This window comes from Lolium rigidum, chromosome 1 (assembly GCF_022539505.1).
Source record: "Lolium rigidum isolate FL_2022 chromosome 1, APGP_CSIRO_Lrig_0.1, whole genome shotgun sequence".
Taxonomy (NCBI): domain Eukaryota; kingdom Viridiplantae; phylum Streptophyta; class Magnoliopsida; order Poales; family Poaceae; genus Lolium; species Lolium rigidum.
The window spans coordinates 75485461-75511405 of NC_061508.1; the positions used below are offsets into that span (position 1 = coordinate 75485461).

At 48.9% G+C, this 25945-nt stretch overlaps 2 protein-coding genes across 2 annotated transcripts; both read right to left on the minus strand.

Moving 5' to 3' along the window:
* Nucleotides 1-17984: 17984 nt before the first annotated feature.
* LOC124675922 (fasciclin-like arabinogalactan protein 14) lies at nucleotides 17985-18926 on the minus strand. The gene has a single exon (XM_047212003.1). It carries the CDS (start codon nucleotides 18924-18926, stop codon nucleotides 17985-17987), a length of 942 nt encoding a protein of 313 aa, XP_047067959.1.
* A 3086-nt stretch (nucleotides 18927-22012) lies between these two features.
* LOC124647524 (transcription factor WRKY45-2-like) lies at nucleotides 22013-24106 on the minus strand. The gene is made up of 3 exons (XM_047187456.1): nucleotides 23814-24106; nucleotides 23554-23670; nucleotides 22013-22337 (listed from the first exon to the last, which is right to left on the minus strand). Exons 1-3 carry the CDS (start codon nucleotides 24092-24094, stop codon nucleotides 22013-22015), a joined length of 723 nt encoding a protein of 240 aa, XP_047043412.1. The 5' UTR covers nucleotides 24095-24106.
* Nucleotides 24107-25945: the final 1839 nt, after the last annotated feature.

The following is a 25945-nucleotide window of genomic DNA, read 5'->3' on the forward strand; positions in this document are numbered from 1 at the left end:
TCCTTACTAGGATTTCTGAAACCAAAAACAGCAGAAAACAAGAATCGGCCCTTCGGCATCTCGTCAATAGGTTAGTTCCGGAAAACGCATAATAATGACATATAATGTGTATAAAACGTGTGAGTATCATCATAAAAGTAGCATGGAACATAAGAAATTATAGATACGTTTGGGACGTATCAGGCAGCAAGGGAGGCGCGGCGGCGCCTCCTCATCCCGAAGCCGGAGGTGAAGGAGGAGCCGGAGGAAGCGTCGCAGGCGGCGGCCGCCGGCGGAGTACGAGCGGCAGCAGCGGCTCATCGCCGGCAGCCGACGATCCCGAGGACCGCCCGGGGCTGCGGGCGGCGTTCTTGGCGTCGCTCAACGACAAGGACGCTCGGAGGGCGACGTCGAGACGGCGATCGCCATGTCCATCCGCGACTCCGGCAAGCCGCTCGTGGACCTCACCGACGACGGCGAGGCAGGACCAAGCGGCTTGGTGAAGGACGAGCCCGTCGACGAGCCCGTCGAGCAGGAGGTCGTCACCGACGAGATGTACAACTTCCAATAGTACTATGACGCCTCCGGCCGCCGCAAGTACTTCTAGATTAGGTTTAGTTTAAATTTAGTCAAATTTCGTTCGTGTAAGTTTGGACGAATCTAATCGAATCTCGTTAAGTTTAAAATTTCCGAAATTTTGTTTGGGGGACGCGACTGGGGAGCGACGTCCCCCAAACGCGGCACGAACAAACATGTCCCCCAAACGCTCAATCCGGCGCGTTTTGGGGGACGGTTTGGGGGACACGGCTGGAGATGCTCTTATGACTTTAATCAGGGAGCGATGACCTCCGCCGGTATCTTTTACGTCATCTTCTGCTTTGGCGTCAGGGCTTCGTTTAAAGCTGAAGTGCTTCGCTCATCCTTGTCCTCTAGTACTTGAAGGAATCTTTGACCAAAGTGTCGATCGGCTACAAGCTACCCGATACCGGTTTCCGTACTCTTTCTTCCGAGCTCCGGTAGCTTTGTACTTAGCCTCACAACCTCTTGAAGCTGGTACTTTGGTATACCCCTTTGGGGATACCGGTTCGTACCAACTCCGGTTTACGGAACTTAACTTTAGAATCCGGATCACTTTCCATGTTATGGCTAATTTTGCCATAGTTTTGGCCTACCGGGGGCATCCGCCGACACTAGCTTAGCTCTAGCTGCCGTCGTCCCGGCCGTCGTCGGTGTTGTATCTACAGCCGCCAGGTACCTACGCTACTACACCGAACCCCTCTACACCACCGTGTTGATAGTCCCCATGGAAAGAGTCATCCAGCGGGCATCACGTGAGTCCATCCGGCCAGCAGCCATCATTGTAATCAAGATAAGGTGCCCGTTCTGCGAGTACCCCTCTCCGAATTGTTCGTCCACTACAGGAATGGAGCTATATGCCGAGGGCCGGGAACCCTCGGCGTAGCATGCTTTGGCCCTCGGCGTAGGCTATGCCGAGGGCCGCCCTCGGCATAGCTCCTCGGCGTGTAAGTCCCTCGGCAAAGGCACTATCGCCGTCGGCGTAGCCCGGCCCTCGGCGTAGCACGCTACGCCGACGGCAAAACCCTCGGCATAGACTTTTAAAAAATTCAAATTTTCCGTTTCCAAAAAAATATTCGAAAAAAAAAATATTTTTTTCTATATGCCGACAGCAAAACCCTAGGCATAGACATTTAAAAAATTTAAAATTTTAATTTCTTTTACACAATTTATTCTTTTTTTTTTCTTTTTTTATTCTTTTTTTTACTTGTTTATCTTTCACCCAATACACTTTTAATTCTAACTACACTTAATCTTATGTCAAATTACAATCATGGTTAAACTTCCCGGTCGGTCACCCATCCTCACACTACTCTAGCCTCAGGCACGCTTAACTTCTTGGTTCCATTCGGATGAGCTTCCATTATAGAATTGACACCTCTTGCCGATAATAATAGCATATCAACCCTATTAACCCTTGAACCGTGATGCACACTTCTTTATTTTTGAATCCCAAACAATTACTTAAGTAGACAACAATGAATATATATAAGTAATAATAATATTGAATTCAAATAAAAATAAAATGATTTTGTTTTTTGGTCTTTTTTCTATTTAATATTGAATAATTAATATCTTTAAATCGGAAAATCAAAATTCCACAAATAATATGTCTAAATCGATCAGAAAAATGAGAGGAATCTAAATATAATATACATATCATCATTTGAACCTAAAAATTAGAGGAATCCAAATATGACGCCCAATTTGCCATGTGGCCAAAATAGCCCCCTCGCGAGATGCGAAATGGCCGTATCGGGCGGGCTGGTGCACCGTTCGCCAACACGCTAAACGGACAAAAATTAGCACATAAACCGATGTGTTATAGACATAAAAACATTTTTTGCGGAATTTATTGAGTGACGGAAAGTGTACCCCTAGTTCAAATCCGGTCGGCTTCCGACGGATTCGGCGGGACACCGCAGGAAGCTGCATGGATTCCCAGATAGCTAGCGCGCACATATGGAATGTGATATGTGGTGCGAAGACGGTGTCCTACCACCACGCGGAGGTCTCGCGCAATACTAAAATACACCCCATGTAGCTGCTTCACAAAATAACCCCGTTTTGGCACCCCGAAAATGAAAAAACCATTGCCCATCGGTCGGATTGGAAATCCGCTCCCGAGGCCTTGCTTCCCATCCCAGGGACCACGCACATGCCAAATATGGCCTCGTTCCGACAAACTATGCGGTGTCACAGGCCGTTTCCTACTCATTTGCCCTAAAAGGCATAGAACTCCGGACGTGATAGCCCCGTTTGTGAAGGGTTTTCCAAAATAATTGCCGTATCCTAATTCCGACTTTTGGAGTGGTTACTAGGACACATAAAATGACGCCACGCGGCTCCGCGGGATTTTCTGACTTTGTTTCAATTGTCATTTGGCCAAAACGGGCCCCACGGAGATGCGGTATGTCCGTACCGGGCGCGTCGGTGCACCCGTTTACCATCGCGCTAAACGGACAAAAATTAGCACATAAACTGATATGTCATAGACCTAAAAACATTTTTTGCGGAATTTATTGAGCGACGGAAAGTGTAGCCCTAGTTCAAATCCGGTCACTTTCCAGCGGATTCGGCGGGACACCGCGGGAAGCCGCATGGATTCCCGAATAGCTAGCGCGCACATATGGCATGTGATATGTGGTGCGAAGGCGGTGTCCTACCACTACGCAGAGGTCTCGCGCAATACTAAAATGCGCCTTATGTAGTTTCTTCACAAAAAAACCCGTTTTGGCACCCCGAAAATGAAAAAACCATCGCCCATGGGTCGGATTGGAAATCCGCTCCCGGGGCCTTGCTTCCCATCCCAGGGACCACGCACGTGCCAAATATGGCCTCGTTCCGACAAACTATGCGGTGTCACGGGCCGTTTCCTACTCATTTGCCCTAAAAGCCATAGAACTCCGGACGTGATAGCCCTGTTTATGAAGGGTTTTCCAAAATAATTGCCGTATCCTAATCCGACTTTTGGAGTGGTTACTAGGACACATAAAATGACGCCATGCGGCTCCGCGGGATTTTCTGACTTTGTTTAAATTGTCATTTGGCCAAAAGGGCCCCCACGGAGATGCGGTATGGCCGTACCGGCGCGCCGGTGCACCCATTTACCATCGCGCTAAACGGACAAAAATTAGCATATAAACTGATATGTCATAGACCTAAAAACAATTTTTGCGGAATTTATTGAGCGAAGGAAAGTGTAGCCCTAGTTCAAATCCGGTCACTTTCCAGCGGATTCGGCGGGACACCGCAGGAAGCCGCATGGATTCCCAGATAGCTAGCGCGCACATATGGCATGTGATATGGGGTGCGAAGGCGGTGTCCTACCACTACGCAGAGGTCTCGCGCAATACTAAAATACGCCCCATGTAGTTCCTTCACAAAAAAACCTGTTTTGGCACCCCGAAAATGAAAAAACCATCGCCCATGGGTCGGATTGGAAATTCGCTCCCGGGGCCTTGCTTCCCATCCCAGGAACCACGCACGTGCCAAATATGGTCTCGTTCCGACAAACTATGCGGTGTCACGGACTGTTTCCTACTCATTGCCCTAAAAGCCATAGAAATCCGGACTTGATAGCCCTGTTCGTGAAGGGTTTTCCAAAATAATTGTCGTATCCCAATTCCATCTTTTGGAGTGGTTACTAGGACACATAAAATGATGCCATGCGGCTCCGCGAGATATTCTGACTTCGTTTAAATTGCCATCTGGCTAAAACGGGAACCTGAGAACATATATGAAAGTGATTGAATTGTTTCTATGTTAACATGTTATTCTACATGATTCAAATATGCATGATTTTGACATAAACGGATAGAGGATGTTTTTCTGAACATTTTGATACCTCATACGCATTTTTCTGACATCATATGAATTAGTTATGATTTTTACAAAATTAGACAAATTTGAAAAATAGCCTACGCCGAGGGTGGCCGTCGGCGTAGCCCTGTCTACGCCTAGGGCCAAAGATATGCCGAGGGCTGCCCTCGGCGTAGAGGTCGCTACGCCGACGGCCACGTTTCGCCGAGTGTTGAAAGGGCAGGCTGGCCTGGCCGGGCCATACGCCGACGGCCCCGACTTTTGGCCGTCGGCGTATAGCCTGGCCCTCGGCATAGCCTCCCATTCCTGTAGTGGTCTCGCTGCGGCCATTATCTGATATAGTGTTGTGCTGACTCCGCGTACCGCATGCTTCCTTCATCAAGTATCTAATGAAGGCAATAAAGTTTACTTGCTGAATTTGGCGCATTACATTCAGATGCTTTCTCTTAGCGGAAGAGGAAGATGACTTCGGATTTAAGAAGGGTTCATGGGACGGCGACAAACACGAGCGATAATAGGAGCCCCGCTGCAGCACGATGAGATTCTCGTACTGGACTGCAGCTTGCAGGACGCAAGAGATACAACGACGGGAGAGGGCAGACTAGCTGAGGCAGGACAGTGAAGCCAAAATCGGTGGAGCATGAGACTTCGAGCGGACAACATCGACGACGTACTAAGATCAGATTAAAATAGAAGGATTTTAGGAAAAAGAAGATGTAAGTTACTCCCCGTATCTAAACTTCTTCTTTCATGTTTTGCATTATAACGACAGACTTGATATTACTCTGGCTTTGTTGAATGTCTTTTTTAAACATAAGGCCATAGGCCCGGCTTTATATATAAAGCCACACGGCAACCACAAGGTTCAAATAGCTTACAGACAGGTTCCTGAACTCAACACACCCAGTACATAAGTCCACATAGCATCAGATCACAGGATACAAGAAGCCGCCACCCACACAACAACACATCGCTCCGAGATACATGTAGCTTCAGCCGGCTTGTGCGTGCGTCGTCGTCTGCAGCCTCCTAACCCCTTCCATCACCACGTCCAGAGTCGCATGGTCCCTCGGTCTGACCAGAACCCTCCAACGCTGCATATATGAATGTATTTGGAAGAAAATATCAGCGGGGTTATTGATAAGCTTTCCTTCCATAGCTAGTTTGTTCCTAATATTCCAAAGCGCCCAGGATTGGGCCGCGAAGGTGAACCAAGCTAGCCTACGTAAGGACCCCGAGAGACTCTGGACTAATGCAATGAACTGCCCAACCCCTGCTGGGTTCCAGTCACACTGCAGGAGCTCCCTAGCACCTGCCCATGCCAGTTTGGCGAGATGGCATGAGAAAAAGATATGGTTACAATCCTCCTCTTCCCCACAGAAGGCGCAAGCCCCATTCGTCGGGCCATTCCTCTTAGCAACCTGCACTCCAGATGGAAGCCGGCTCCCGATGAGTTGCCACAGGAAAACTCTAATCCTAGGCGGAACCCTTGTCTTCCAAACCTCTTTAAAGTGCGTCACTACCGCCCCTTGCGATAGGCGCCCGTAGATGGACCTAGTGGAGAAACTCCCGGATGGCTCAAGGGCCCAAGACACCTCGTCTTCCCCTTCCGAAAAGGGGTGGAGGTCGAAGATCCTACAGAGGTTCTCCCATTCCACAGCCTCCGCGGTGCCAAAGGTCCTCCGAAACCTGATGTGCCACCCATTGGCATCCCGCACTCCCGCAACTGTGGCAAAGTGATTGTCACAGCATTGGAAGAGGCGGGGAAAGAGCAATCTCAGGGGACCCTTCCCCGTCCACCAGTCAAGCCAAAAGTACGTGCGTCTCCCATCCGCCACCTTGTGCCTCGCTCCCAGCTTAAAATACCATTTGATCTTCTGTATGGCATTCCAAAACTGGGATCCCTTCGTAGGCACAAGCGGGGAGAAGATATCATTCCCCCCAGGTACTTGGCTCGGATCAGATCCGCCCAGAGTCCTTCCGCACCCTGGTACAGCTTCCAGATCCACTTCGACATCGGCGCAATGTTCATCAATTTCGTGTTGAGGATTCCCAATCCACCAAGCTCTTTAGGCTTGCACACCGTCGCCCAGTCGACCATATGGTACTTCCTCTTATTCCCGGCTCCTTCCCAAAAGAAGCGGGCTCTGGACTTATTCATTTCCCCGTGTGTCGCCTCGTGGAGAAGATAAATCCCCATTGCGAACATCGGAAGGCTCGACAGACATGAGTTAGTCAGCTCAAGCCTCCCCGCGGATGCCAGAAAGAGCCCCTGCCATGGGTCCACCCGATGTCCCACTTTCTCCGTGAGAAAGTACCAGTCTGCAACGGACAAGGTCTTGTCAGAGACTGGAAGGCCCAGATAGGTCATGGGCAGGTCCCCAAGGTTGCAATTAAGCAAGTCCGCAACCCTGCGCCTCTCCGCCTCGTCAACCCCTGTGACGATAGCCTCACTCTTCGTAAAATTGATCTTGAGACCCGACATGTTCTCGAAGCAAAGCAAGAGGAGCTTCAGATTCGCAATCCCAATGTCGGAGGGCTCAATCATGATCATCGTGTCGTCCGCGTATTGGAGGTGAGTGATTCCCCCTGGAATCAGGTGTGGCACAACCCCCTGGATGTGTCCACTTTCTTTGGCCCTGGTCAGGATCGCTGCCAAGGCGTCCACCATGAAGTCAAAGAGAATGGGGGACAGGGGTCCCCCGCCGCACCCCACGAGCATTTCGGAAATATTGTCCCACCTCCCCATTAATGTTGATCGCCGTCTGTCCTCCCGAGACAAGTTGCATCAACCTATGCACCACCCCTGCTGAGAAACCCTTCCTCAGTAGGACTTCACGGAGGAACTCCCAGTTCACTCGGTCATAAGCCTTCTCAAAATCCAGCTTCAGCAGCAGACCCTTGAGCTTCTTAATGCGCAGCTCATGGGCAATCTCGTGAAGTGCCAACACTCCCTCGTGCAGGCAGCGGCCTCTAATGAAGGCCGTCTGACTCCTATCTATCGTCCTATGAGCAATCGGGGTCAATCTAGTCGCATACGCTTTTGCTATGAATTTAAAAATCACATTGATGAGCGCAATAGGTCTGTAATGTCTAATCTCGTCCGCCCCTCTAATCTTCGGAATTAAGGAGATGATCCCGTAGTTAAGACGCGCAATGTCTACTCTCCCTAGAGCAAACTCGTTCAAGATGTTTAGGATGGGTCCTTTAAGGCTCTCCCAAAACCTCTTAAAGAACACCACCGGAAGCCCGTCCGGACCCGGGGCCGAGTCCGGTTTCATCTCCGCAAGCACCGCATCCAGCTCCTCAGGCGTGAAAGTAAGAAGCAGATCCTCATTTTCCCCTTGAGAGACCTGTTCCGCCTCCGGCCACAAGTCCGGACCTAAGGAAAAAACTTTCTCCTCCCCCACCGACCCCATGAGCCCCTGGTAGAAGCCGTAAATGTGGTCCACCAGGTCCTGATGTACAGAAATCTCCCCGTTTTCCGTTATCAAGCGGGGAATCATGCATTTCCGTCGTCTGCCATTCGCAAATGCATGAAAATAGGCCGTGCACGCGTCTCCCTTTAGCGTCCACTGAACTCGGCTCCTCTGTCTCCAGTATTCCTCCTCAAGACTATCAGACGCAATTAATTGATCTTCCGGGCTGTATCGGAGAGCCCATCCCTCCTCATCCAGCCCGTCCGCGTCCGCCTTCGCATCCAAATCCTGGATCCGTTTGACCAGGTCCTCGCGAAACAATCGACGCTCTCTCCCTAGATTGGCACCCCATCCTTTGAGGAATTGCCTGAGCCCTCGAGTGATCAGCTGCCAAAGGTCAATACTTGACCTCTGAGCACCCGCCGCCGCCACGGCCGAGTCAATCTTACCGCGTACCAGCTCCCCAAAGCCCGGTACCCCGAACCACCACGTACGGAAGAAGAACCGTGGGGAACGCACAAGACCCTTCTCCCCATTATCCAAGATCAAAGGGCAGTGGTCGGAACCAATCCTCGTGACTGCCGTAAGGGACGCAAGGGGAAGATCACCTCCCGGGAAGGCGAGACAAACACTGCTGTCCAGGCACCGACCGGATCGGAGCGGCCTGGTTGTTAGTCCACGTAAAGCGGGCCCCCGCCCGACAGATTTCCCTCAGGGAGAGGCTAGCCAGCACGTCATTGAACCGGCGCACCCGTGGCCAGTTGACCGCCCCATTACTCTTATCCTCCGCCCTACGGACAAGATTGAAGTCTCCTGCTACCACAATTGGCGGCGGGCGGTTGGCCACTTCCGTCTCGAGTTCGCCCAAGAACTCGGACGTCCGCAAGTGATCCGCCGGGCCATACACAAGCATGAAGCGCCACTTCAGGTTGTTGTTCCGCTGTAGGATGTCAGCGCTGATAAAGAAGGAACCCTTCCTCCAGAATCCAACCTCAAAGAATTCATCCCTGAATCCAAGAAGGAGCCCCCGGAGTGCCCCGTAGCCGGCACCCAGTTCCAATTGAATTGACCCCCGTGTTCAAGCCAACGTAGCTCCTGTGCCGAAAAATCCTGTTTGATCGTCTCCTGTAAGCCAATAATGTCCACCTGGTCCGTTTTGAAAATGTCCTTCAGCTGGGTCCGCCTCCCCGGCGCCCCCCAGCCTCGGATGTTTTGAATAAGAAACCTCATGATGTTCCCCGACGCTTACTGGAGCCTTTCCTGACCGTGAGCGAGGACTTCTTCCTCCTACGCTTGGGAGCTCGAGTGGTGCCGCCCTTCGCCCCACTCAAAACCGGCTCCCCCACCGTCCTCAGGTGCGTCCCCCGCACCCGATCAGCCTCCTCCTCGTCAGCTGCCTCAGACCCCGCTTCTCTCTCCCCGAGAGGTAGCCCCGTCCCCGGGTCGGGGTCCGCCTCATGGAGGACATCCTGCCGCTCAAGCCCATTTGCCGAGAGGTTCTCCTCCAACCCCTTGCGGGCCTCCGCCTCCAGCCTCAGCCGTCGTGCCGTGGCCGCAAGGGCCGCCTGAACTTTCTCTTTGGCTCTTACAATGGAAAGCGCCTCCCCGGGGCATCCCAAACTAGGCGAAAAAACGATACAACTATCCTTGACAACGGAAGAGAGGTGAGAGTCGGGAAGGATGTCCAAGATGGCGAAGTCCGTACCTTTGTCGACGTCCTTGTTGATGATGACCGTCTCCAGGTTCTTGTCCGCCGCGAGCTGCTGCGCCTTCTCCAACATCGTCGCGGCCACCGCCCCCTTCCCATGCCTTGCGCTCTTGCGGACAGCCGTGGCCGGCTTGGTCGCCGTCCTCCTTGCGTAGGGGATCGCCGCCGATCGTGGGCCACGCGCCACCGGCGTAGTCGCATACGCCTCCCTCACCAGGTCCTTGACCCCCACCTGCCCCGCGCCGCCACCATCGACGTCCTCGGTGGCTCCCAGCGATCGCCACCTCCTCCTCCGTGCAGCCAGGGCCCCCGTCCCGCCTCGCCACCTTCGCCGGAGGACCCGGCGGCTCCGGGCTGTCCACGGACCGAGGCGGAGGTGGGGTCCGTAACCGTGGAGAGCGCAGAGCCCTCCAAGCCTGCCCGGCCGGTCTCCACTCCCGGCAGCTCCCCTGCGCCACCTCCGGAACACCAGCCGCCGTCACAACGGGGAAGGAGAACTGGGATGCGGCGCCCTTCAAATTCGACCCGTATCGGTCCGGCGTCAGCCCAGCTGAAACCGTCCCCTTCCCAAGCGGGGGTGCAGACTGTGATCCCTGCCCCGTCTCAGCCGCTCCCAAGTGGCTCTTGCCGGTGGCAGCCGCCACAGTGGTCTTGCCTTTCTCCAACTCTCCCTCCTTTGCCTTCTCGCCCTCTTTGCTCCTCCTGCGCCGATGCCTGTTCCACTCATTGTCCGTGGAGAAGCCGTCGGACTCATCATCATCCTCATCTTGGCGTGCTGGCGGCTTGGGCGGTCCGCCTGACCCGCCAGCTCCCCCACGAGGTGGAAGCTCAGCCTGGACCCCCACCGTGAACCCTTCCCCATTCACGAACACCTGGATCGACCCCTTGATCCTCTCCGGGAACCGGCAGTGGAAACGCATGCGAATTGGTTCCGTGTCCTTTTTCTTCAGCGATAGCTCATCAACCTCAAAGGGCCTACCCACCATCACAAACGCTGCCATGAGCCTCTCCTTCGTCATCAAATCCTCCGGGACCCCGGTCGGACGAACCCAAGTCGACGGGAGTAGCACACTCGGTTTTGGCGCAAGAAAGGCCTCACGGATAGCGGTCTCCGTCTTGCTCGGCGGGAGGTACAGCTTACCACTCCCCGTGCTCAGCCCTAAGCGTCTCACGGGAGGGGAAACCACGGAGAACTCCACCTCCGAGAGCTTGCGCACTTGCCAATCCCAAAGTTCATCCACGAGGTGCTTGAGCTCATCGGAAAGCATCTCCTCCGACAGCGGCTTCCCCTTGGAGCTAATGATAGCCGCAAACACCTCCCCCGGTGCCTGGCTGCCCCTCAATGGCTCCACATCGATGTTGTAGAACCCGCCCCCCGAAATCGCATGTCCCATGGACTGCAGCCTCAGCGCCTTCCCTCTCGACGGACAGTTCGCCGAAGAATGGCCCTCGGCGCTGCAGATCACACACAGCGGATCGAAGGTGCATTCCGACTGGAAATGCCCCTCGCGGCCACACTTGAAGCATTCCCCGCCGACCAGCGTCCCTCCCTTGGAAGCGCTGGCCTTGTTCTTCCCCTTCACCACGGGCTGCTGAGCACCCCCGGCTGCACCCTGCACCTTCTTGAAAGGCCTCGCCTTGTTGTTGTTGTGTTGGCGAGGCGCCCCTGCACCACCGCGGTCACCCTGACCCGCAGCCGCCACACGGTCACCCGTGCCCCTGCCTCGCTGCGCTTCTTGTTGGCGCCATTGCTCCTCTTCACGGCGTTGCGCCGCCTCCCTGCGCTGTTGTTCTTCCCACCACGGCGGCGGCGAGCCCCAGTCATCCCGGCCGCGCCCCTGGTACCGGAACTCCGCGCCCTGGTAGCGGTAGTCCCCGCCCGGCGGCCGTTCCCCTCGGACCTGCCGCCACCGTCTTGCCTTCCGCCGTCGCCGCGACCCGCGCCGGAGCCGCGACCCTCGCCGAACTCGCCACCATCCGACCTCCACTGGCTCGCCTCCCCCTCCAGCCGCCTCTTCCGCCCCTCCTCGTACCCCCTGTCCATCACCGCCGCCGCGAAGGAACGCGAGAAGGGTGGTGGAGGCGCGATTTTCCGGAGCAGACGGTGTGGCGGCGCAAAAGGGTCGTTTAGTCTCTGTCTCACCTCACTTGCTCGGGCAGGAAACCCTAGAGACGGTATAACGCAGTCCTTCGGCAGCCACAGCCACCTAAAACGTTTGCTGGGCCTCTCCACGCCCTGCGGGACCGCCGTCACCACCACATGGGCCGACAGCGGCCCAGCATCCTGGGACAACGCCAGCCAGGAGCCCTCCTCAGTCTCCATCCCAAGGCCCACCGGTGTGCTGCAAAGACCATTCCCAACTGGGCCAGGCGGCCCACGGACCGGACAGCCCCAGCCTTGGCGGCGCCGACACCGGAGATCCCAGCAGCTCCGGCGACGACGCCCCTGCCCGCACCGGAGCCGACTTCTCCCCCGCCGGTGCCGAAGCTGGTGAGCTGGCAGCTCCCACCAGTGCCCCCGCACTCCGAGACCTCCGCTCATCCTGATCTCCCAGGCGCCGGAAACGGGGCACCGCCCGCGGCCGAACCCAGGAGCCCCGACCTCCGGGCGCGAACGCCGACCGCCTTCCGGTCTTCAGCGCTCCGCCCAGCTCCTCCGCACGCTGGACAAAGCCGTCCAGCCTCAGCTCCGACGGCCCGCTTTTAGGCGAGCACGGCGCCCCCGCATCTGAAGAATCCGCCTCCTCCGCATCGGATCCCGGCGAGGCCGCCCCGTCCGCCTCCTCCAGCACCCAGAACCTACCACGGCAGCTCCCCGCTCCCGTGGTCGAGGGAGAACGTGGCGCCCCCATCCCGGCGCCCCGCCCCTCCCCGCCGCCACCACCCGAGCGGCCGAAATTCAAAATCGCCTTCTAATCGCCCAAATCGCCAGAGCTCTCTGTCGTGAACTCCCGCGACTACCAGAAGCCTCTTCCTTCATGACGAGTCCAACTTGTTGAATGTCTCAATCAGACTTTTCTTTTAGCTAAATTAATAAGTGTTCCAACATAATAGATGATAATTGTCAACAACTTTGATTGCAGATTTGATGTAAAAAAATGTTAACGTGAGTTTTTGATTCATTACAGCGGTAGGCGAGGGCTGCGGAAAGGGTCTGGATGGCGGCGGAAGCCAATTCAAGGGCCTTGCGCGGAGGCATATCCATGTCAGAGGGACACTCAAGCAGAGCGAGGGCCTCACTCATCGCTCGACAGCCACCTGAACATGAGCGGCGGCGACATCAGCAATTCTTCGATGGAGGGGCGCTCCTACTGGTGGTCTCCCGCTAGAGCTGCTGCCCGCTGCTTCCGGCGTCCTTCATGACCACTTGATGTAGCCTATAGGTCTCGTCTCCAACCTGCTGCTGCCTGCCTCCGTTGTCGAATATTTTTTTTAGTTTAAGTTTTTTTTGGTTCGCCACAACGCGCGGGCATCGTGCTAGCTATTGTTATAGGAGAATTCTGTGCAGGAAAACAGTCCTCCCACTTGGATCATATGGCAGGCCACTACAACAACCCAGACGGGCTCTGGTGATTTTAAACGTCAATGCACACGGGTAATCGTCGCGCTCGCGTTGAGGCGGCAAACAGAAACCGTCAGCTGCGTCCGGAATAATGCAACTGTGGTGTTTTTTTTGTGGCACTTCGGATCCGCCCCGCGCTCTCCTATCGTGGCACCATGCCAATACGACTCAGTACGTACATTATTAGACGACACAAAATTTAGTGCCATGTGTGGTAAGGTGTGACACATTGTTTTTGCCCTGTGTTATGCACCTTTGTACGGTAGAAAAAGTTAATCACAATAAATAGTAACAAAATAGCTTCTCCATTCCATTGAGACTGTAACCAAGGCTAACAAAAATATGATACATTTAACTAACATATAAAACACATTAAACTACATTGCAATCCATTCTGATCTCATTAAGTCTATTGATCTGTGCATTACCTTTCAGGTATCCGATATTGGCCTAACTCCTCTGGCTCAACCAGGGGCCCCATCCGAAGCATCCCGGCCCAGGACAAACCAATACGTCGGTTGCGAGGTGGAAAGATGGAAGGAGACGGATTGTTGTAGATCAAGGCAAGGAGACGCGAATAAGGAAATGATAGATCAGATCTTATTGCATCATAGTCGAATCCGTGCAGGACTCTTGGGACCTAGCCTCCTATATAAAGGACTGGAGAGAGTCTGCCGGATCAAACCTCATAACCGTATACAACCACGTACGCACCAAAACCCTAGAAATCTTGCCTCTCAGTGAGATCACCACCACGCAGTCCATCGACTGTCCCATTGTATCGATTTCACCCATAATCAAGATCAGACATGCATGAGTAAGGGTATTACCTCATCGAGGGCCCCGAATCTAGGTAAATCTCGCTCTTTGCTTGCATGGTATCCGATGTCTCGTGCTAACCTGCAGTTCCGTCAACCATAAGCCCATCATAGTGAGCATTGCTGAGGAGCCCCGTCGTCATCTATACTAGGTGCTGATTTTAATTCTAAGACAGGAAATGTGTTGAGCCCCTCTCTTTTTAGCGCCCCTAGCTAGATCTAAACAGCTAATTAATATTTTTTTAAATGAACTCCTAAGTAGGAGTAGTCTCCTTATGAGCCTATTAATATTGAGAGATCCTCTTTGTTCTTTATTAACTTGTCAATTGCGACAAGGGTGTACGATATTGGAGACCATCCTCTATCACCGTACGCTGACGACATCAATGTAGATCCAAGCGCCATTGTTCACGCGCCATAGACTGACGAACTCGCCACGGATTAGAAAAATGAAGACGAAAATAGTGAGTAACTATAAAGAAGATGAAATCAGCGGATCTAAAAAAAGAAGAAACAAGTGAGTAACTACAAAGAAGAAGAAATCTGCAGATCTCGAAAATCAAGATGAAACAATATTTGTAGGAAGGAGGAAGTAGAAACCTACTGATTGAGGATGCTGGCTGAGAAATCGAGAGCATGGGTAAGTGTGGAGTTTATGCTATTAGCAAGGGAGGGTGGCTGAGCATCGCATGGTAGAGATTGCTTTCGGAGGAACGACTGCATGCCAAGAACAAACGTATATATGAAGGCCGACCAAGTAGTGGGTGTTCTATAGTTTCCGCCAACAAGCTTTGAAAGTTCTTCATGAACGCACTCGCAAGGCACATGGATGACTAAGAAGCAGAGGCATTGGGCTCTAGCGGCTGATTGGCCGACGATGTGGACGCATTAGGTTCCGAGGAGGGTATAGCTGTCGACGAGGCATCAGACACTGACAATTGCGTTGACGTCAGCGACATCTCCGCTGGTGATGAGGAGGGCGTTTAGTATATAGTTATTTAGAGTTTTATTAGGACCTATATATGTATGTAATGTGAAGTTGAAGCCGGTCTTTTTGTAACAGGTTTCATTGGTGCCCTTCCAACCGATGCCCATATATTTTTGATGACCTTTGTAAAAGGAATGGAAACCATACTTGATAAATTGGTTACATTATAATCTAAGCCTAATTATATTACGAACTCTTCTTCAATATGAATTGTGTGCAATGTGACACCAATTTTCCCCCCTTTTATGCCCAATTAGAGTCGGACGAGAAAGACAATGATTGTAATGAAAACGGTATTATATTGTTAACTCGTTTGTGAAGCTGGTGGCGGTGCATGTGTAACACACGCTTCTGCGCTATAACCCATACGGCTTGACTTTGATAACGTCAAACTTGTGCACCCTAGGTGGAACACATAAGGTTTAATATGTGCAAATCGTGTGGGCCCAGGAAATCCAACCCTACCATTCTTTTGGTATATATAAGGATCAGCAGGGCCTGCCCGGATTCGTTCTACACAGCCACTACTCAAGATTTAGGAAAAACGCATGACTCGCCTTACTTTCCCGGAGTCAATTGGTCGGTGAGGCGGAAGCTAGCTAGCTTTTGGAGCCTTGCCATGTCCGAATGAAGATGACCTCATCGGCGGGTTTTCTTCGTCGCTTGCACCGGCCAAACCGCATGGTCGAATGCCTGTCATGCCGGGGCATCCTTGCCAGATCGACCGTCTGCACACGTCTCCTGCCTGGAGGTATACATTCTTTCTCATGCATTTTTATTTAAGTAAACTACAGATCTAATGAGTAACACAGTTAGCAAGGTCAGATCCATTAGAATATTGTGTTAGCATCGGTGATTTCGCCTTTTTCAATCATTGCCACAATTAGCAAGCCTATATTCATTAGAATATTGTTAGGTCTGGGTGTTTTGTGATCTGATGTTTAAGTTACCTTGATCTATATGTTATGTTGTATGATAGGATTAAATTGTTTAAACTATATGTTAATGCGTATGACTGTATTTTGGTGTTAGCTAAATCACAAAGATTGTATTTTGGTGACATTGCATAAGAATTTGATTGAAAAATTAGGGCCAGTAGAGTCAATCATGATCCTTCCCTTTGGAGTAAGAACACATTTCAATTGTACTTTATCAGTTTAACTCTAGCTATCATGTGTTTTGCATGTATATATTCTAACTCCAAATATATATTTGTGCAGTATCTTAGTGAGTTGGATAAGATCTTTCTCATATGGATTTTTTAATGATGCAATAGCCAAAAGGATACTCGTAAGTATATGTGATGTTGCAATGAAATTGATATATTTTCCTTTAATCATTCCACTGATTCACTTCCGTATTTTTATGTACCCAGTTGAGAAGCAATCCAATCTACGGGCAACACCAAAGGTTCTTATTTCCAGCGGAACCTTTGGCATGGAGTCAACGATGTAACCAAGAACATTAGTAAATCTATGTGAAAATACATGTATACATGTTGTGTATGAAATGTATAACTAGGTAGTGAATCTATGTGGAAAGATATGTATATTTTGAGTTATAGGCTACTAGATACAGCTGAGTAATGCTTGTTGCATAGTTAAACGTATGCGCTGCTTGCAAAAAGAATACTACTAGATGAACACATGCTATCTGATATAAACACATATGACTGCTTAAAAGCACATTGTATGTGTTCTTACAAGTGGCGTACGATCGGGTGGAAAATATGTTTGTGATGGCACTTCGAATCGCAAATGATTCCGGGAAAAAGACCGTGTGTGAAAGTAGGCCCCATCGCCTATTCTATGTGATGAAAAGGTTTATCGTGTGCGATGGGCCATTTCAACCATGTGTGAAGGCTTGATCTGTAATGATGAGATGATTAGTTGTATTGAGCCATTTTTTTTTACTTTACTTTTTGTGTTTGGTCCATGGATGCTGAGATGCCGACTGTAATGGTTAAACCTTTTAAGTAATAGCGCGTGCTTTATCGAAAAAAGCTGGTCCAACTAAAATTTTACACCACGACCTCTTCTATACATGTGTGTTCAAAAAATACGAGCTCGCTGCATAAAAGTGTTCTATCGAAATCTAGATGAAGATAAATGTCGGGACGAGGCAGACATCACGTACGGGCGGTTCAAAGATGTCTACAATATGTGAAAACATGACGGTTTGTGTTGGTTTCCCATCGAACAACTCTTGAATGAGTGCTTTTAAAAAAAATAGCTTTTGTGTTTGCTCTAGGAATGTTGAAGCTGGATATAATGCTAAAATCTTATAAGTAATAAAGCCCTCTTTATCAAATAAAGGAGGCCCAACTAAAGATTTACAAAACCACCTCTTGCTATACATGTGTGTTAAAAAAAAACGAGCTCCCAGCATACAAGTGCTGCTTCAAAATCTAGATGAGGCCAAATGTTGGGATGATGATGGTGGTTCAAAGATGTCTATAACATGTGAAAACATGGCGGTTTGCATAGGTTTCCCGTCCATCAACTCTTTAATTAGTGCCTTGCTCAGCAGAGCGAGGCACACCTCCGGCGCTTGTCTCCGTCCACATCCTCTTCTCATGTGTCCACCTTCATATTGTGGTACTGGGAGCTCGCCAGGGACGGCGACCGAGAGATCATCGATGGTAGGAGGCTACCCCCATGGGATGAAGGAGACTGTGGTTCAATGTCTAGCGCGGAGAGAAGGAGGTGACATTGATGAGCGGCGGAGAGGAGGCGAATTTAAACTGGTAAATAACAAAGCCGAAACAGATAATCGCGGCGCGTGATGAACCACATGCGATCGGCCGCTCGAACGTGACAGAGCACCTGTCTTAGAAGAAGTGAAATTTGCCAGCTACAAAATTTCTCAAATCTTGCTAAAAAAAACTCAATTCATGATGAGGCTAAGAGATTTGTCAATGCATTCATGGCAGGAAATAATTACTAGTAGCAACTACTAAAACACAGCCATGCATGAAGACGTGATTAGAAAAAGGCAAATCATCATATTATTCCGCCCAAATCAGGGACATCAACCAATGTTTGTCTGTTTCCATCTGGGCAAGCGCCAGCGCAAACAGCGGCACTACTTCCTTCCAAGCACAATTAATTGCTCACCACAGCAGGAACACAACCGCCGGCATGGCCGCCACCAGCACCGCGCCGACGCTCCACGGAGCCGCCGTCCCGCCGGCGTCATTCTTGTGCCCTTCGTTCTCATCCGCAGGAGGCTGGTCGTCGTCTTCTGGCGCACCCGCCGGCGTTGTTGGAGGATCCGTGGGCTCGCCGGCCGTCTTTGGCGGCGGGGCGGTTTGGTTCTTTGGCGAAGACGGAGCTCCTGTCGGCTTTGGCGGTGGCGCGGTTTGATTCTTTGGCGATGGAGCTACGGCCGGCTTTGGAGGTGGAGCGGTCTGATTCTTTGGGGACGGAGCTACGACCGGCGCCGCCACCGGCGCGGGCGAAGGCGAAGGCGTCGGCGACGACGCGGGCGCCTTCCCTTCCGCCGCCGGGGACTCCATGGCGCCGCTCACCTGTAGGACGGCGATGTCGTAGGGCGACTCCTTGACCGACTTCTCGTAGAACACGACGCGACCACCCGCGTCCGCCGCGGAGAACGCCACCCCGCGGCGCACGTCCCCGGCTGCAGCAACCGGCGCGATGTTCACTATGCCGGCTGCGCCCGGCGCGGCGCCGGAGGCCTGGAAGAGGCTGGCTTCTTGCGTGGGCGGCGTGCCGTTGAGGGCCTTGAGCTTGGCGTCGCCGAAGTAGTCGAGGAGGACGTGGAGGGAGAGCACGTACCGGACGTTGTCCGGCTTGAGTTGCCGCGCTCTGAGCCGCCCCATTGCCGCGTTGTCGACGGCCAGGACGGTGATGGTCTGTCGTTCGTCGATCTTGCCCGTGAGGTTCGCGGCGACCAGGGCGGCACTGAAGTCGGTGAAGTCAGGGCTGGCGGCGAGGATGTCCGTGATCTTGTGGGTCGGCACTCCGTCGCCGTGGCATGGCGGAGACGCGCTGATGAGGAGGACGAGGAGGAGGATGGAACAGGGGACGGCCATTCCGGCGAACGGCATTGCGCTCACCGGAAGAGAAGGGTTGTCTTGTGTTGTATTGGGGTATTTGGTTTAGGGTGGAAGAAGGGTAATTATATCCTAGTGACGAGGTCGATCCAGAGTGATGAAAGAAACCGTGTGAGATCCCGAAAATCTTTACAGCTTTATGGCAATTTGATGTTTCCATGTAAGACCCATACCAATTTATTTATTTCCATTATATAATCGTGCTTCTGTTTGCCATTGGGTTTATGTTACTGACATGTAGGTCCAAACAGGTGAATGTGAGTTAACACCTCATGAAGTAGAAAAAACTATAAAAGAAAATGGACAACTTATACACTCCTAATAATTCCTAATAAATGAGTATATACTCCCTCCGTTCCTTTCTATAATGCCTATAGATTTTTGGCATTTGTTTCAGAATATAAGGTTGTAGCTTGGCTCTTTTTCAATTACCCCCTCTACCGTTCAGCTCCCACACTGACATGGGTGAAAAAAATCCATACAAAAAAGGAAACAATTAGACCCCAACGATTCCTTAGATTCAGGAACCAATGTTTTTATTTCCTTAATATAACATGGCTGCACATATATGGAGAGTCAACCAGAGAGATTTGTGGGATTTGTTATGTTAATTTAGGAAGTTACCGATTTCCCTCATTTTACTCTGATCTCAAATCGTTAATATAGCGGGTCTTGTGTAAAGAACACTCTTGTGCTAATTTCCGTGCCAAAAAACTATAGGCATTATAGAATGGAACGGAGGGAGTATATCCTAATAATTCTCCATCAAATTTTCCTTTATTCCATGACATACATACTATTAATAACTGAGTACAGCCAAATTGCTCAATCGCGTGGCGCGCATGATTTCGAATGTTGATTATATAGAATATATAGACCTCATATATTTCACAGGTTTGCAAAATTCAACATAGTCTAAGATCTTTTTATTTCCAAGTCCATGCTATGAGCTATACCATGAGTCCGCTTTATATTAATATATAGTGGTTGGATGAATCAAGATAGATAGCACAATGGACATACACATAAGAAAATATCAATCGACTCAGATATAGGCAAACTCTATTTTTGTGAGTAGAGGTAGCACACTATTGACGTACTTCCACCTGTCCAACATAGGTTGCATATAAAGTTAAAGTCAGACTCTATAAAGCTTGACCATGTATATTGATAAGAAAATATAAACATATACAATAAAATTTTAAAAAATATGATTTTGTGAAATATATTTCCATATTATATGCATTTGGTATAATATTCATTTTATTATCTATATTCTTAATCAAAATTTACAAAGTTTTACTTAGATGAAAAATCACGCATAATATAATATTGGCGTAACATAATATAGGCAGTAGGGAGTATACATCAGCACACAAAAACAAGTTTAAGCATATCTAGGCGTGCGCGAAAGGGGATTGCATGCAGCAGTATATGAACATGCTTGTCAAATGTATCAGTAAATTGATGCTATTTGTGTATGCTAGGTATAAATGTGTTGCTTAGCTGGTGGCCTTACATTTTTTGCCTCTTTGACAAAATGACAATAGAGAAATCAACTGGAAATCTGAGTAGATGTATTTGATGCATGGATGGCTGGCGAGACGTTGCTTAGCTTTGTTTGTATACCAAATCTGTGTCGTGCCATTATCAACTCTCCTCTGCTACCAGTTGTAGTTTACCAATTGCAGCATGGTCACATGAATGCTTGCCTCGACATGTTCACATTGTTCCAAAGATGTACATGACTGCACCTGCAAAAGCCAAAAGGTTGGACGGTGCATGCAAGACTGTCTAGTAATATATGTACACACATGACCTCCATTAAGACTTGCAATGTGTAGTAACTGGTAACTGCTAACCAAGGCTCTTCTTCTTTTGTTTTTGGAAGGGCCCTATCCCACCTACGAGGCTGCCAGTGCCACATGCTAGTTCTGGTTCACTCAGCTTGTCCTTAACTCCCTCTTTCTCATAAAAGATGTCTTAGATTTGTTTAAATTTGAATGTATTTAGACTCTATTTATAGTCTAAATACATTAAAATTTAGACAAAGTTAAAACATGCATCTGTCGTAGGACGGAGTAATTGGTTCAATGTAACTGAGTAGCAAATCTACAATATCATCTCCAAGAGACATCCTGATGTGGATTCCTAAAATTGGATTGCCCAGTTCTCCTATTTAGGGCTGCTCACTATATAAATCTAATAGTGTATCATTAAAACAGATCCAAGTAAGTATATGTAGGAAAAACTGGGGTGCCTTCGTCATTGGTGTCTCGGTGATTTCTGTCCATATATGCGCTTTATCCACGTCTTAAACACCGTCAGCAAACCTCTACCCGTCAGTAGGAGTAAAAAAATTCAAAAAACGTCCATCAATTTTACGGAATTCTTTTCACTCTACCGTACTACCATAGACCAGCGATGCATAAATGAACCTGTTTGTCAAATTTTCATATGCAAGTACTGACATCCATGAAGCAACGACGGCCTTATATAATGCTCAGTCACAGTTCTGTACTAAACCGGCGACGATTGGATAATCTTCACCGTCACTTGTTTTTTCTGCTCGCCAAATCGGCTCCTGAAGCACCAACCAACGACAATATTTTATTTTGGTCGTCAGCAGTAGGCGTCGTGGAGACCAGAAAACGAGGAACCGGTGACAGAATTTTCTGTGCCCGTCAGTCGTTTAGCTTACCACTGGCGGACTTTCATTGTCACGCCATGCGAGCAGTTGGGGCTATAAGCCTTTTCCCAGTAGTGCTATCGCACACCCATGCATAGTGACGGCCCGATAAATCGTGTGTGGCACACCATTTCAGCAACATGTGAAGGCCTATTCTGTACAAGTGTTCTTAAGTTTGATCACCACATCAAGTTGAAGGGCGAAAGATGCATGCCCTGATATATTTTGGAATCTTCCATCGATGCAGGTCATGCAGTACAAAAAAAATGCATACAACAAATCTAACAATCTATCAAAAATTCACCACGCATGCATACTCTCTCCAACGCTACAAACGCCACGCAAATGATGAAACAAACCAATATGTCGTTGATAGCTAGAAGAGGATATCCCAGTCCAGCGGACAGTCGTCCAGCACCTCTAGTAGAGCTGGGACGTCCAAGTCTCCCTGATCGAACTCTTGAAAATATGTTGCTCCGGATCCTCCTGCCACTTGGCCGCCTGGAATTAGGTCCGTTCTAGCTTCCTTGGTCGCGCCACTTCCACTGTTGTCGTCCAGCATGCAACTGTGATGACCGTAGTACACAACGTTGTACTTTGCAGTCTCCTCATCATTCTTAAGTGTCCCATCAGGATCCTGTTGCTGGATTGTTTTGCTTGCTGAGCAGTTCCGTTCTTTGTAGGCGCATCTGTAGTAGCTTCTGCTTATTTCCACAAAAGACAATTAAGAATATGAAGTCAAAATAGGGTATTTTTCCACACAAGACAGCTAATCACAGAGGACCGGTCAAATATACATGTGGTTTATGTACCATACACAGTTGCATATTTAAACATTTTGTGTCATTTAGTACTTCCGCCGATCCATAATAAGTATCGGGATTTTAGTTTACATTTACCCAACCTGAGAACCGTACATAAAATTGAATATTCAGAGACAGCTCTGGGGCTCAAAGCAAATTGCTTCCAACGTTCTTTCCTAAGAACTAGACGTTCTAGGTTTTTTTTGCCCTATTTGTTATGAAAACGCATAAGTCCCTTTCACATAACTACTCTCAAATTTGCATGACCGCTCTCAAATTTGACAATGTTTGCATGACCGCTCTCAAATTTGATGGTTAATGTTTTTAGGAACTTCTAGCAACATTGGATGAACAGTAAGCAAATTATCTAATTGTATGAGCATTAACCGGTCATGAAAATATGTGTGTGAAAATATCTTTGTGTGAACAAAGCCCTCTTGCCAACGCCATCAAACGGATGGTGTCGTAACCGTTTTTTTACCGAGAGTTTTTTTTTGCTGAACGCCGCGCTAACCGCTTGGCATCCACACTGATGCTGTCAATCGCGCTGATGATTTACAGGTTTTTGATGGATGTCTGTATTTCGCTGTTTTCCCCATTTTTGATGCATTTGTTGTGGCTAGGTGCATTTTACTTATGTAGAGGCTAAATATAATGCTTGAACTTTTAAGTAATAAAAATACTACTCTTTATAAAAAACGTTAAATGCTCGGCATACCCATATATGCTGTTGGTTACTGGATGTTGATGGGCATGCGACTGGCTGCTGACCGGGATATTGCAGAGGGCCATATGCCGAGGGATACCATTTTGTTCATATGGAAAAATAGCATCAAAGATTCAAAGTGCATCCACAAACTAGGGGGAAAGCTAGAAAACAAACTATTTTTTTGCACGTTGCATCATATAGCACCGCGGGCAGCCGAGCCTGCGAGCTCTCACACCATAAGAATACGTAATCTGTTTTACCACGTCTATAAACTTTAAGAATCAACTTATATCCAAGAAAAATTGGCTGCTAACAACATTTCTTAATTAGAAGGAAACGGTATTTCCGGTAAGCAATCAGTTACCATTAATCTGGGTCGAGAATGAAATCACTGGTAGGACGTACCTAGCATGTTGCCTTCCATTGATTCTCTTCTGCCCATATATTCTCCAATAGTGGCCATCGTAATGTGGGGAAATTGATACAATTGATCTTGAATATCGCCTGTGAATGTTGTTCCTCCTGCATATATAAAGGTGTCAATAAAATGGGATTCCACGAATTACAAATATGCGGAAGAAACATTTTTGATTGACGCGATGATGAGGCATAATAACAGTGGAGACCAACAAATTATCTTGATCAGGAGTTCTGTAGCCAAGAACCTTCTCTTTTGACCAACGTTGTTGATCGTTCTGTCGTCGAGGTTGCAGGCTACCGCCGGTCCACCAGCTTTGCTGGCGCCGACGGGTAAGCCACTAAGCTGGAGCCTGGATATGATGCCGGCGATGCAGTCTGTCACTTCGTCTAAGAGATTGATGGCGAGCTCAGCCGACCTGCCGTCAGCTTGGTTAAGGGCCGGGAGGATGAGCGCTCGGAGCTGCGTCACGAGTTCTTGCTGCCGCCTAAGCAGCGCGCCCATCTCGGAGTCGCCATTGATGACCATCGTGCTGATTCTCATGATCTTGTTATCTATACGGCGGGCGCCTGTTCAGTTTGGCACACACGGGCTATACACACACATATAGGGAGGAACCGATCGATCTGTGTCTTTATCTATGTACTAGTACATTTGCCCGTGCGTTGCCACGGATTACATTTTAAAATTTTATCAAAGAAAGTCAGTTTCTCCTTAACTCTTTAGATAAATGGACACAAGCTCAATATTAAACTAATAACGACTTGAACAGAGAAACAAATATAAGATGTTGAGTCTAGCTTACAAGCTAGAACTGTACATATACACACGACAAGGGCCACTCGACGGGCACGACTATTACAAGCTAGATAAGGTTGAGGAAGCGCATGGGTGGATATGTTGTCGGACCAGTGCTCAGCCAAGCACGAGCGGACCGGCAACCACCGCAACTGACGAGACAACACCATTGTCGCAGACGCCACCATAGGCCGACCGAGGAACACCAAGGGAGAGCCCAACGAGAAACACCGCGGATGCAGAACACGGAGAAAGCTTTGCCGATGATAGCAAAACTGAGGAGGACCTCCGCCACCCAAACACCGGAGAGCCGCATGGCGTGATAACTCACTGGCACATTAATTAAATCAAAAGAACACAAAATTAAATGTTTGAATTTTTACGGAAATGGAATAAAAATTGACATATATTTTGTACCGTGCAATTGTGAAAATTATAGAACATGAATTTGAAACATGTAATGGTACAAATCAGAGACAACTTAGATTGTGTAATAGTGAAAATTGCAATGATGTCAAACATAACAACAAATTACGGCTATAGCATGTATTTTACACCTTATTATAAAATCAAAGTGTCTACACCAAAGTAATAGGCTGTTCTTACATACTCATGATCTGCAACAAATTAATAAATTAATAAAGAATGACGTATGTATGTTTTTGATGTAGCAGCTCAAGGTCTCATCCTCCATTTCACAAAGCTTATGATCTGCAACAATTCAACGCTTTGTGAATACAACATGTTAAAATGTGTCATTCCATTAAAGTTGGGGCATAAAAATATGCAACTCAAAACAATGCCAACATATACAACTGTACACATAAGCCAGACAGCTTTTCATGTAATCTGTTGATTACTCATATAATATACATAGGCTGAATTAGCTACCAAGGGGAAAAACAATGCACCATATGCATCATAGCTGGTTGTTATGGAGAATGATGTAGATGAAAGAAGTTCAGTAAGTTGTAAGAGACATATCGGCGTGTTAAGAAATGTACCTTCATATCTCACATGTTCTATAAAAAATCATATGTCATCTCCATTATTCAGCAGTGTATAAGTTCATTCTTCTAATAATAGATACCATGATAAATACAATTTTCAGAAGTTTCCTTAGCCTCTCATAACCTATGCAATTTGAAAGACTAACTAACCTATATTTACTCTGTGATGTCATTAGAGATCTGTCACCTCGTGTGATGATAATTCTTCACCCGTGATTCTCTTGAGTCCAACATAACAACAGTCTCCTTGTGATCCTTTTCCTTTCCTCTACTCAAAATCTAAGGTCACCAACAAAAAGATAGATCAGCTTGTACATGAACTATTATATTGTTGAGAACTTTCTATGATCAATATGCTCTTTTCTCGGTGTCCTCCTTGTTTCCGTACGTCGTGGTGAGGCCAAAGCTCGGTTCAGTCTCCAAAGGCAGACCCCCTCGTTGATATATTCCACATGAAAATTCTTCAGCGGACGTCGAGTATCTGCAGATCCACCTTGCTTGCTTTCGTCGCGTCAGCGGCTGCCTAGTCTGGCGCAGTCGTGGGGCTGGTGGGCTGCCTTTGTGACGGCAA